The 14238-nt window shown below is 32.3% G+C and overlaps 1 protein-coding gene across 1 annotated transcript; it reads right to left on the minus strand.

The window, feature by feature from the left end:
• Window positions 1-283: 283 nt before the first annotated feature.
• Window positions 284-13913, minus strand: LOC134236247 (uncharacterized). The gene is made up of 5 exons (XM_062718422.1): window positions 13576-13913; window positions 10902-10973; window positions 9686-9800; window positions 2549-2627; window positions 284-474 (listed from the first exon to the last, which is right to left on the minus strand). Exons 1-5 carry the CDS (start codon window positions 13864-13866, stop codon window positions 396-398), a joined length of 636 nt encoding a protein of 211 aa, XP_062574406.1. The 5' UTR covers window positions 13867-13913; the 3' UTR covers window positions 284-395.
• Window positions 13914-14238: the final 325 nt, after the last annotated feature.

Below are 14238 nucleotides of genomic sequence, written 5' to 3' on the forward strand. Positions count from 1 at the left end.
CATAAGATTCACTGAGTATAGTGCCCTGGATCATCTCCATCATGCCATTTTATAAATTTCATACATCACTAAAAGGTTGAGATTCCTACCCCTAACTCATGTATGTATATCCTTACGATACATTGCTACTTGTATTGGGCAAGTACCAAAGATTTGGGAACAAGACTTATTTAAAAAAAATTCAACCCCCAATTGGTCTCCAGGACTAAATAGAAACCTTATTGCAAGCTATGTACAGGACACCATCTTTCATATTCCAGATAAATGAAAATAGATTAAACACTTTTCTTCATTATTAATTTTTATTTATATTAAAATATCAAACACCACATTGTCCAATAGCTTGACTTCAGTCCATTCTGTAACTATAGAAACTGATTCCTCATAAGTATCCATCATAAGTCCATCCTTAGAATTGAAATGTTTGTTATTATCCAATCCTGGTTTGGGCCACCCACAAAATATCGTTGAAATCTGAAGAAAAAAAATTGGCATGAGTGTTAAGAAAGTACATTCCATGATGAAATATTTTCAAAAATTTCGAAGTATTGGATTACTAAAGAGATGAATTTTCAAGTCTGACAAAATCACAAGAGTGTGTAATTTATTTCTAGCAGAAAGTTATAATAGGGTTTTTCTTCCATATGAAAATATATATAACATCTTTATTCTTTAAAGCACCCAAATGACAGAAATGTGGGTCATTATGAGTGAAATTATAGGATAATTTACTTCAAGTTGTTTCTTTAATCTTTATAGTTTATCTTGCATCAGACTTTTCCAAAGAATGGGTTTGTCTTTTTGAAAATTTTCACTGACTTAATTGACAATTTTTGCATAGTTATATTATATTGAAAGGATCTTTTGACCTGTGTGCTTAATATATGTCAGAAATATACTTCATCCCTAACTTTTCTGCTCAGACACCATCTGTATTAATACCTGCCCTCCCCTTAATGCTTTTTTATCAGTAGCAAGAATGGACTCTGTAAACATGAAATATCACAAATTGTAAATATCTTCCCATCGTATTTCTTTGCAAAAATAAAAGAAAAAAGTGGAATGAACTTTCTTAACACCCTTTATTCATGCTCATCTTGTTTTTATTGACATCTGCATGTTCCATGCCCGGAAATCAGTTGAACTGTGTATCTAACTATATGTCAATGTGTTGTAATGTAGATAGCCATTTCAAATGCCATTTTTATAAATTTTAATTTTATTTGCATAATTTTTTTCCCCCTATGTTCAAGGGTCATAATTAAAATAACAAGATGTGTTTGTGAAATAATTATGCCTCAATATGACAGCATTTGGCAAAGGTTTAAGTTTCTCAAATGCAAGACAAAATCAAAGGTCATAGGATGAAAAATGTTGTTACCCAACGTTGTTACGTCTAAATAAATATAAATGTACATGTGAAATAAGAAAACCCAACAACTTACCATTCAAAAGCTGCAGCCAATGTTTAAGATTTTTTTTAATGAGGGTCAAACTCCAAGGTCAAAGTGTCAAATAAAAAGTATCAAGAACAAGATGTGTTTGTGAAACACTATGCGCCCGACGGTAACAAAGTTAAAAAAAATATGTTTTGCAGATAAGTCACAGTCAAGGTCATAAGGTCATCGACCTTGGTGTCATTTGAAAGAACTTTATTAGTGAAGTATGCATACCAAATATGAAGTATCTATCTCTCATGGTTCAAAAGTTATGGCGAAAGGTCTAAAAAGCTATTTTTAGCAGATAGGTCACAGTCAAGGTCACAAGGTCATGACCTTGATGTCGTTTGAAAGAGCTTTATTAGTGCAGTATGCATATTAATTATGAAGTCTCTACCTCTCATGGTTCAAAAGTTGTGGCGAAAGTTCGAAAAAGCTATTTTTAGCATATAGGTCACAGTCAAGGTCACAAGGTCATTGACCTTGGTGCCATTTGCTTCATTGGTCGAGTATGCATACCAAATATGAAGTCTCTATCTCTCATGGTTCAAAAGTTATGGTGAAGGTTAAAGTTGACAACAGACAAACAGATAAACAGACAAACAGATAAACAGACAAACAGAAAGGACAAAAACAATATATGCCTCGGATCTATAGATCCGGGCGCATAAAAATGCCTTGTCATAGGAAATACACATGTGATATATATTAAAGCCCTAGCAACAACTGTTCAAAAGTCAAGGCCAGGGCTAAAGTTGGGTCAAGCAAAACTGGGTCAAACTCCAAGGCCAAGAGGTCAATTACATTGGAATCAAAGAAAGGTCTTGTCAAGAGAAAATCACATTTGAAGTATGCGAGCCATAGACCCAACCAATCAAAAGTTATGGGGAATGTTAAAGTTTGTGACATGACTTTTCTATGGGTTCAAATATTTCTGATCACATAATCTAGAATTTGACTACTACTGAAAATTTCATGATTACAAAGCTTCAAAAAATAGAAGGTGAACCAAAAAAAAAATCTTCAACATTTTTCAACCATGGATATATGGTTCTCATTATACAATATACTTGTTTTTGACAGTGTTTTTTAGATTTTGAAAGACTTACTGATAATAATGAATAAAACGAAACTCATCCCAGTGAAGAAACAGCACAGTATCTAGGGACAGCTTTGAAAAACCTGTATCTACAAAAAAGAACTTTTGATTTAATATGCATAGAATATTATCCTTTATCATATACTTTGTAGTAAATACACCGATTCTGCACGGTGTGATACGGGTGACGTCACAATATACCCCATATAGTGCGGATAGCCTTTTATCAAACCCGAAAAGCCATATCACACTTCGGACCAGGGTTTGATAAAAGAGCTATCCCACTCAATCCATATCAATACTGATGTATAATATAATTTCTGAGGTTTTAATTTTTTTGGAGTAAGTTTAAAAGTTAATTTACTTGAAGTCATTATGACATCATCAGTCAATAGATTTATTTTGAAATATATAGGCAAAAATTGTAAAAGGGTGGATAGCAAAAACTATACCCCGGGGTATAGCTTTGCTATGCGTGAACTATAAATGATAGCTATTTTATCATCTTAACTTTATACAGGAAACATTTTAACAGAAGTATAATAATACCCCATATCGCGGACCGGTCCGAAAAGCCATATCACCAGCGGGCAGAAAATCCATATCAAACTGGAAGTAACGTTTGTTTAAAGTTTAAAAGTTAATTTACTTGATTTTATTCAGTTTTTATATATACATGTAAAATAATTCTTAAATATCATTTGTGGTCTTAATTTTTTTTAGGTCTACAATTAAATTAAAAGAAAAAGGTCATACACAAGCACAAAACATTCTTCAATGACTCTTTGTAAACTCACATATCAAGTATTTTAAATATATGATAAAATTAATAGAATACTTCATACTAAAATCCATATCATATATCACAAGCATTCGCAACTGCCTTCGGCCCTTGGGCTGATATGGGGCCACTCGGGCTGATATGACATATGATATGGATTTTAGTATGAACAGTAATATTCTCTATGTATTTCACTTTAATAATGATATAAATAAATAATTTTTATGATAATACAATTTTGAAATTTGTGTCCAATTTTGTTAATAATGAATTTGAATGTAACACCCTCTCTAAATGTTCTGGCTTGAGACAATTAATTTTATAAATTGTGAAGCCAAAAAAAAAATGTTCTGAACCAGGTAAACAATTCAACTTTGGTCATAGGTTACCCAAAATGTAAAGAAAGTATGGATTTAATTATGCTTTTTAACTGACACTTTTAGGTAAACATGTTTATTTATATCAGTAAATAACTAAATCCAAAAAACTGTTTTCAGATTCTATAATTTGTTAATTATCCATTGTCCTAAAGTTTATGAATATAAACCCTAATCACAACTCCATAATAGGAAAGAAATCAAAAGTCTGAAAGGCTTAAGCTTCCATTGCATTGGACATAAAAAAAAAACTCAAAAGTTCTTTTTGAATTTGATATGAGCCGTTCCAAGCAAAAACCCCCCTTATGTAATCTGACAGAATTTTACGTCACAATAGAAAAAGCGACGTCATTGTTTTGCAACAAAAACTGCGATCAAAATATATCGCGCACTGACTGCGTTCCAACTAAATTCTTTGTTGTACGTCTCAGAATTGTCTCCGTTGTGTTTTGTGGCGTATCGTTTTTTTTTTCGTGACTATTGTCTTTTTCATAACATATCTGAATCTGACTGTTGTCCAACTACATATTCATTACACATTAAAAGGACCTAAAAGTGTTCTGACTAAATACATAAAATTTGTCAACACTTCGACAATTATTCTGTTCTATGTACAATATAAGTTTTCAGTTAAACTAAATAAAACATACAACTGTTGTTTAAAATTCAGATTTACAACGACTCTTTCTTATTTAACAATGACACAAAGTATTTAAATGTAATGATGATATTGAGTGTAAAAATATTTTTAAAAAAATGAGAAATTCAATTTCAGTTGAAGGGAATGATTATGATGGAAGAGTAGTTTGAAATGTTTTTTAATCCGTAGTTCTGGCGAAAATTGATTGGACTAAATCACATGTCTTGAAAACTGCACAAACCAATGTCATACGCGTATCTAGATTCGGGGAATTTTTTTTTCATTTATTGTTGACCCAGAACCTCTTGGAAGAAAAGTGACACTAGTTCAGCTATTAAAGCGACATTAATTGAATATACGAATATCTGACATTCTCCTTTTTTTGCTATGTGTTGAAAAGATCGATTAGTAGTTAATACTAATGTAACCCCCCCCGGAAAAAAAATATTATACAATTATTGCTGCTTTATGAGGTCAATACAATGATTTAGCCACCTGAGGAGTATAATATTCACCGAGCCCGAAGGGCGAGGTGAATATTGTACTTCGAAGATGGCTTAATCATTATATTGACCGAAAAACAGCAATCATAATTGTTTTATTATATGATTCACTGATAATATGATACAGCTCGTTACTTGTTTGCATTTAATTACTGTAAACCAACTTTTATTCGCGACGACTTTATTTCGCGATCTACTGAGAGTAAACCAGTTCGCGACGATTTATTTTCGCGAGCAAGCATTTATTGAACTGTTTTTAATAGAAAAAGAGACTTTTAGGATCCGTTCGCGGCGAGAAATATTCGCGATAACGAGGCTCTCGCGAACATCGCGAAAATTTATCGCACGCGAATAAAAGTTGGATTACAGTAAGTCCTAGCCAAATATAAGAGAGAAGCAGAATTAGAATGTAAATAAACCTTACCAGTCATATCAATTTGAAGTTTTTTTAATCAATTTTAGTTGCCATGAAAAAAATATAATGTCAAGTCTTTTTTATAGGATAGATTTTGAAAGGAAGGAGTGGTATCACGGAAAACTAACTGCCAAAAAGTAAAATTGTTGTTCAGTAAAAGTGTTGGAAGGGGTTTCCTGCATTCCTTCTTACCACACTAACTCGAAAATATATATTCAATTATGTATTGTTCACATGAAAAAAAGCCATAGTCGTTTAAATAGCAATTTGTATCACTTTGGAATTTCCCGATCTATTTTTAGATCAACGTTGAGGAAATAAATCCTTGTATTCACCTGGAACTTCACGTGCAGGTCAATACAACGTAGTATTTTTCTAACATAGTTGGATCTCAGCCAATCAGAGAGATGAAAATTATTCAATCATATAATAAAAGAATATATCTAATAAGGCATATATAGAAATAAATACATGTGTATTTAAATAAATATTTTGGAAGTTCTGAAAAGTACCGTATTTGACGTGCACACGTACATTATTTATCTAATTGCTTGTCAAATTATTCTGCGCCCCAACCCCCTAATGATAACAGTTTTAAATGTTAAAATTTAAATTCAGGAAAAAAACGGAGAGGGGATCCTATGCAAACCCCTGGATTTGTTTTTATGTGCATGATTGAAATCACAATATTTGTTCACCTGAGTGTAATTTGAGTGCAAATAAAATACATTTCCAAAATATTTTAATAAGCTTGGATTTTCCCGATCTACTTTTCGTCTAACATACCAAGAAATAAATATTCTTAATGTTCACCAAGAAGACCACATACAGGTGAACATAACCTGAATTTTTCCACATTGCTAGATCTTGGCAAATCTGAGATCTAGGAGTAACTATCATATTATAAACACTTTTGACGAATGATTTGAAAAACTTTCTGACAAGTTTTGTTTTGTTGAAAATATTAATATCTTGTATAAAAAAGGTTTTTAGATAACCTGTCCTCTTTTATCCTTAACAGTGACTCATAAGGTGACTACCCTTTCTCAATGTTTAAATAGCGGTAGATTGATTGTTTGTATGTTGTTAAACGTCCCTCTTGAGAATTTTTCCCACTCATTTGCAGACGCCATTACTTGCCGGTGAAGAGCTACAAATTTCGTCCTATTCACGGTACTCAGGGCCTATGAACAGTGAGGGATCTTTTTCGTGCCAGCACTTACTGCGACAAGAGACCGCAGTTTATACGGTCTCATCCGAAGGACCGGTCTCCATGTAAATTTAATTTAGAAGACTAACACAAAAATAACCTACTCAACTCTTCCCCCACTTTCAGAGAACGTGGGATCCTTGTAAGTTGGTTTGGATGGTCAGATGTTAGAATATTTGATAATGAAGTGACAGAGAATGACCAGCATTCCTCCCCCTTCTGTTCACAAAGGAACTTCTGTGTATGTACATGTTTGTTGGGATAAAATGGGGTAGAACATTTTTAACTAATCTATGAGAACTTTATTCGAGAGACAGTCCAATGAGCGAATTTCGCACGTAAAACACGTTCTTCTCTCGTGATATTTTTATTTATTGTTTTTATCAATGAAGAAAATACACTGTTACTTACACGTTTTTCTTTGTCTGTGAAGTATTTTTATGCTTTTGAAAGGACCTTCATGATATAGAAGTGTTGGCCTGCGAAACTTGCCTCATACACACGTAACAACCTTTTTTTTTAAACTGTGACATGTATGTTTTTTTAACTTCAGATCGGATCGCATAACTACTTCAGTTTTGAGAAAGCATAAGTCTAACTTTCACTTTCATAATTTTGTTTTAAGTAGTAGATGGAACTGTATGTTTGGCAATCTACTATATATTAATTACATGTGATTGTAAGTAGAAAATATACAATTTTTTTCAAAAGCTGAATCATATGCTTTACCCATTTTCTAAGTATTTCGAGTCACGTTTTTTTTAACCATTTCATAATTTGAAATCTGAAAAGTACACTTTAACTTTTCATAAATTACAGATTTATCATGTATTTATGTAGTCTAAATTGCCTTTATACTAGTACTTGTATATTTATTCTTTTATTCCCCCCTTTCCGTCTAATATTTTTTTAAAATGACGACATAATTATGCCCAAAAATGCTTAGATATTGAGCACTTTGAAAAAGATAAATGGTACTCATCATTTACATTGATATACCATATTTTACAAAATCTATATGTTGAATTCATCAATAAAAGCGCAAGCCCCAGCCCCTTAATATTGTCTCTTGGTCAGTGTTTCGAAGGCAAAGTTTGGACAAATAAAATCAATTATCAAAAATAGATTAATGGAAACAAAAATAACTTTTTTGTTGCTGGTTTTGAAAGATTATTAGTGCTGAACTTAGCGGTAAAATGGAAAGTAAATTTTTCTTTATAAAAGACCTATCAATTAGTTGTTTTCTCTAAATCAGCAAATCATAGGATTAGTTGAACTCCACTGACATACTTTTAACTTTAATTTCAGAAAAGATAGCTGCAGTACTTTTGCTCTCCGAAAAAAATTATTGACAGACCGGAGAGCTACATTGCCACCCATTGCAAAAAAACTGTATTTGTATTAATTCTTTCACATTCTTATTTAAATTGAAAAAAAGATAAATTTAAAAAAAAATTCTCAGTTTTATATCTAATTACTAGGTACTCTTGTAACTTAATCTGCACGAAGCATGTTAGACCGAATTATCTTGCAAACAAAAATGGCAGTATAAATAGACGAAATTTTCGATGATCTCAATTTCAGGGCCAGGAGGGCTATTAACAACAATTATAAGAGAAGTTTTGTTGTGGAAACAGTGAAAGAATATGTTAGGATCACAAGTTTAGTAACATTTTGATGTGACAGTTTGAAAAACATGGAGAAATAAAGCAAGAAACAGCAGACTTTTTTGTGCGCAATAAATATACGGTTTTTTCAATGGGCCAGAGTGGCACTGTAGCTCTCCGGTCTGTCATAATATTTTTTTTCGGAGAGCTACAGATCTGCAGATCTACAGAAAAGAATGATCTGAACTTTTTAATAGAAAGAAAAAAAATATGTTTACAACATAATTAGTACATGTATTAGTCAGAATGGCAATACAATACCAAGTCATTGCTTATAAGTAATGCATGTTTTTATTACGTAGCTACGAGAGAAAATTTTTAAAATATGACGTCAGCCGTATGAATGATGCATACTTTGAATACCTGTAAATCCGTAACGGGGCGAGATACACCTGTAATATTTACAGGTTATATTCACCTAATGTTCTACATCATTTTTCAAGAAAAAAGCCATTTTCGAAAATTTTTGACATAAGGGGGGTTTTTCCTTGGAACGGCTCATATAAAATTTTAAACTCAAACAAAATGTTACAATAATAGTTTGCTATCATTTTACTGCCTGGTGGGTCTGTTCCTTTTACATGCTTATCCTTCTAAAATGTTATTCAGGTCATTCAGTGCATCGCTTTTCTCAGAAATTCATCTGCAACAACTAACACAGCTTTCTTTTGTAAAAATAAACTGTTACAGAGTATTGTGTTTTGTAAGGCTAACAGAATTAATCGTAGATATACATGTAATTGGTGCAATTTTATTTCCAAGTTATCATTCACTGTGAGCATTTTCGAAAAAATTGATATGTATATTACTACTGTATTTTCTTTTGCTGACACCACTGATTGCGTAAATTTCCAGTGGAAATTTAAATATGATACTGGCTACATGTAGATGACATTTGTTATTGTTAATGTTGTACCTTTAAAAATTTGTTCCTATACAAATCTATACGAAAAAAATGTCTAACATTACTAATGTTTTGCTGAGCGGGCATAAAAAAATCGATGTTTGACCGCAGAGTGAGATGTTGGACCGGTCGAGTAGATGTTGGACCGCTTATGTCACAGAATGGGTGGAGCTTAATCTCATTCGTTGGTGTTCAACAGTGACGGACCTGATGATACATCACGGAACACAGTACAAAATACATGTATGTCAAAAATGTAAAATAAAATGAAAGGTATAACAAAACATTTATTGATTGAGTTCTCAGGCAAATTGTGTTTCGTCGGACCCTCGAACCAAGCTGTCTGCCTTCGGCCCAACGGCCTCAATCAGACAGTTTGGTTCTTGGGTCCGACCAAACGAATGTTGCCTTTGAACCTAGTCAATGAATGTTTATAGTTAGGTCTTGCTACTCTTGTACAAGATTTATTCCTGCATCTTTCCTTTTAAAACTCAGATCCCCGTTGTAGTGCCATCATACCCCTCAGAGTCCTGAGCTAATTAAAACAATTTGAATATACACTACCTGAGAACATTTGCACTTAAATGCCCCTGTAGTACATCCAGAAGTTGTAAAGCTGCAAACTAAGCTACCTCAATGTTCTGACTCACCTGGATTCTTTATTTCTTTAAATGTAATCCAATCAAATTTCTTAACCAGAGGATCCACTATAACTGGATGCACCCAAGAAGCTGTTACCAATTTGGTCTCCAAATGATTCAAAACCTAGAAAAGTAAACTATAGTACAACTATTTGGCTATATTGCAGTACATGTATACAATCAGCTCTAACTAAAGTACCTAGCTCACAAAATAATTCCCCTGTAGCAGATTGTTTAACTGAGCATGTGACCTTGAACTTGCCAAAATGACCTTCGTAAAGAAAAATACATATCCTTTAGACATAAGCAATCTTAAAGTCTGTAAAATATAAATATATGATGTTTCTCCATTAGAAATTTATAAACCTGTCACTGGTTTATACTTATTAATAAAAACAAAGGAAGAGAAAAGTAGAACTTGAACTTGAAACTATGCAAAAGCAATAAACAGTATTATGATCATTAGTTTAGTTTCTCTTTGTGCTCTCATATGAGTATGTTAACAGAGTACATGTTTTTTTGTTGTCTGATGAAAACCTAAAATAGAAGGAATCCTGTGGCATCATGTAATGAAGATTTTGTGAAAGTTTCATCAAATGTTATTCATTGGTAAAGGAAGAGTTCCTAGTTGCATACAATATTACGAGTTGGGTACTCTAAATTTTATAGCACAGGAGTCTTAAGTTTTTGTCATTAAAAAAAATCTGTAAAGAGGGTGGGATATTTTTTGTCCTGATATTTTTATGTGATAAAAACTTCTGACTCCTGAAAGAATTGCAGTTTCCAAATTTTCCTATGGAAAACTCCAAATGTGTGTCTGGTTGAATCTTAAAAAGGAGATGCACAATACTACCACAAATTTATAAAGATTTTGTGAACATTTCATTATATTACAGTTGGTTGTATAAGAGGAATTGTGGATAAGGGACGGATTAACCCCCCCTCCCCTCTCCTCAGTGTTACAGACAGAAGGATGGACACAATGCCCTATGGATGGATACCCTCATTATTACAATACATGTATAAACGCAATTTTTAAGGGGGAATAATAACAAGTGGCAATGCAAAAGCAGAGCATCCACTCCCCTCACATATATGCACCTACACACCCACAAGCACTCTACTATACCCTTTCCAACTTTGTTGTGAGGTGATAAAAATAATTTGGTTCTACTATGTAAGAGACTATAATATGTAAATCAGTATGTCTTTCAGTGTACCATACCTCTTTGTCAATCATTCCCTGAAGTGTATCAAACTGCCTCTTTGCTATCAAATTTGAAACAATTGACATCGCCTATAGAGAAAAAAAATAATGTTCAAAATAGATAATTTTTATTTAAAATTGTTTCAAAAACATACTAGAAAAACATCACGGTAGTTGATAATGTTTTTACAACACCAAAAATATACTGTAAAAGCAGAAATTTTCGTGAGGGATTAAATTTGGTTTATTTCGTTGTCATAAATCATCGACGAAATCAAATCCCACATGAAATTTTTATATGACTATATAATGAATAGGGTTACTTTCAAAACAATGAAATTAAATGCCCATGAAACTATTTCAGAAGACAAATCAACGAAATTTTGTGCCCACGAAAATTTGTGATTCTACTGTATTGTTAAAAGGTTTAGATCATATATCCCTTTCATTTTTAACCTGAGGCAGCAGAGGCACCTGTGATTTTATCACAAAAAATGTTCAAAGACAACATGATATTAATGAACAAATACAATCAGACCTCATTTTTTCTAAAATTTATGGAACTTGTCACAGAGACTTGTAACATGGGCCATAACACTAACCTGAGTCACTTTAGCCCTGCTATTCTTCAAAGGAACATTTTTGAAAGCTACTCTTACAAAAAAAATTCCTTGAAAATCTGCAGATACCAAGCCAGGGCCCTGATCTACCTGGGGTGGTCTTTATCTATATATACTTACCTGAAGATGACTCTAAAAGAATTTGACCAATCATGGTTACAATTGTTTATTTTATTTTTCTTCCAAGCATACAAATTTACGAGAAAAAAATATCATTATTTAATAGTATGTCAAAATAAAAAATATAAAAAGTTAAACCAATCAAACAAAGTATATGTAAATGCAAAAAATATGAAATAGAACATTTTTTTAATTTGCTTAAGGACGCTCTAAACACTACACACTAATGAGCTCTATTTATTGGCTAGTTTTTTGCAGTTAGAGTGGTCTGCCCTTAGATGTAAGATTAATGAAATTGTTATTTATCGTTAATTACATAACTTATAATAGATTAAAATATTTTTAGCATTATATAAGACCAAGAGTAAGAAATTTAATTAATTATTTTCATTAATTTTCCCAATGTAAGTAAACAACAGCGACTTCTGCTCACAAATAGTCAATTGTCTTTGAACATTTTTCCTGCACAAATAAGGCACGTACCCTATGTTCTAATGAATGAAAAAGTCTCAATATATATGCATATCTTTATATTATATATTTTTCCCTGAGTCCAAAAAAAACAAACAGTTTAGAGCTTCCTTAATTTTTTTAATTGGATGTCCGGATGATCAAAACAGAAAGTAAGACACAAGATTGACAGGGAATCAGAAAATACTTTTAAATAACTGTAATAACTATAATAAAAATGATCAGGTGTATTTCAGAGCTATTAGTAGAATTGAATAAAGTGAATGATGCTGGATAACTTCCTTGGTCTCAAAACATGTTTGAAAAATAAAAGCCTTGGCTTTTATCTTTCAAACAACATTTTTTGACCTCAAGAGATTATCCTGCAACATTCACGAAAACGCTGACTTTATTACTAATACGCTTTATTTCCATTACGGAACTCTTCAGAATAAGAGGAGAGTTCAGTCGTCTGACTGGGACAGGATGACGTTGCGGATAATACAAAACATGCAAATCTCAATCCAATTTTAAAAGTTAAAAAATATTTGTCATTCCGATTAAAGAATAGATTAAGCTAATAAACATATGTATAAGAGAGCGAAAACCCTTAATTCATCATCCATTAATAAAAATATGACATTTCCGAGGCATGTGCATTGTATTTAGATGATAAATGGAAACATATACGATAAGGCCATAATAAATAAATTGCTAGATTCTCATCTGATTTTTCTTAAAAATTGAGGCGGGTGGGCGGCTTTTATTTTATATAATTTTTACTTTTTCAATTTTGCAGATTTTTTATTGACCTGGTCAATCAGTATAATTTTATCTACAATACCCGAATAAAAGTCATAGTAAAGGTTCAATTATCTCTCACTTCACATCATCACCAATCTTTTTCAACCAATGACCCTTGTTTAAAATATATACGCAGGTATTACAGCAATTACCATCTTTTCAGCTGTCAAAATCATGTCAACTTTCGCGGGATTTAAAACGAAAGTAGAAAGGTAGATGAATACCAATCCCGATCAGAATTAAGATGAAGAAAAACAGAAATAAAAAAAATCGAGGCGGGGTATAAAATCGGGGCGGGCGGGGATGAGAATCTAGGAATATTTTTATTATAGCCTAAACAATAGATAAAAATTTATATCGTCGTTTCTACTCTTGATGCATAGACAGTCCACAACAATAAAATGATTTATTTGAATTTTGTTATAGGATTTTGTTCACCAACATACAACGTATTGTTTCGTCAGATTAATGTTACGTTTGTCCCAGAAATCCTGCGAGATTTGTACATTTTGCGACTTTTTTACAAAAGAACGCACTAAGAACTTTAACTCTTCCATAGTGGAAATATGACATATTCCATGGAATAATGGGTAATTACAACTAAAACAAAAATGAAACTGCTTGCCCTGGTGGTTATCAATTCACCTTCGCAAAAAAGAAAGAAAACTAAAATAAAAAAAAAAAAATTTAGTATGCACCTGCTCACATCCTTGTAACGTTTCCTTAAATTTGAAATCAGGGTGCTCTAGTTTGAAAATAAAAGCTCTTATTCGTCCTATTATAAAATCTCCAAAACGGGGTGCTATAAACTTTTGTTTAGGATCACAAATTAGTTCACGGACGGTTAAAAATCTAGAAGGTATGTAATTTGTTGAACATCCGTTGAGTGTGAAGTTATTTCCATTTTTGCCATGGTCAAGTGTCCTGTGATTTAGGAAATTTCTGTTAGATAAAATTGACAGGGGTCTGGAAATTTTCTTTGCTATCATTTTCTGTGTCCATTGAAATCCGAACCCGATGTAATTGTTGCGGAGCATACTAATGACCCGCAGGACCACCCGTCACCGGTTGCAGAGAGAGGGTCTTGAAAGGACCCCTCCTTTTAACAGTTTAAGCTGCTGTTTTAATTTACAAAGTGCTATTTTCTGAGAAAAACTTATTTGGTTGATCTAAAAATCATCAGTTAGGGGCCTAATTGAAAACGCTACTGTTAAAGCAGAGACAATATAAATCGGTTTTATATGTCTCGAGTTAAAGCTATATGTGGCGTATCTGAGCTAAAAATAATTTAATTTTGAATTTGAGTCTTAACTTATCAAAAATACGTCATATATATATATATATATATACATATATATATA

This window comes from Saccostrea cucullata, unplaced genomic scaffold (genome assembly GCF_032062105.1).
Source record: "Saccostrea cucullata isolate Sc308-1 unplaced genomic scaffold, CSIRO_AGI_Scuc_v1 ctg578, whole genome shotgun sequence".
In the NCBI taxonomy this organism is placed as follows: Eukaryota; Metazoa; Mollusca; class Bivalvia; order Ostreida; family Ostreidae; genus Saccostrea; species Saccostrea cuccullata.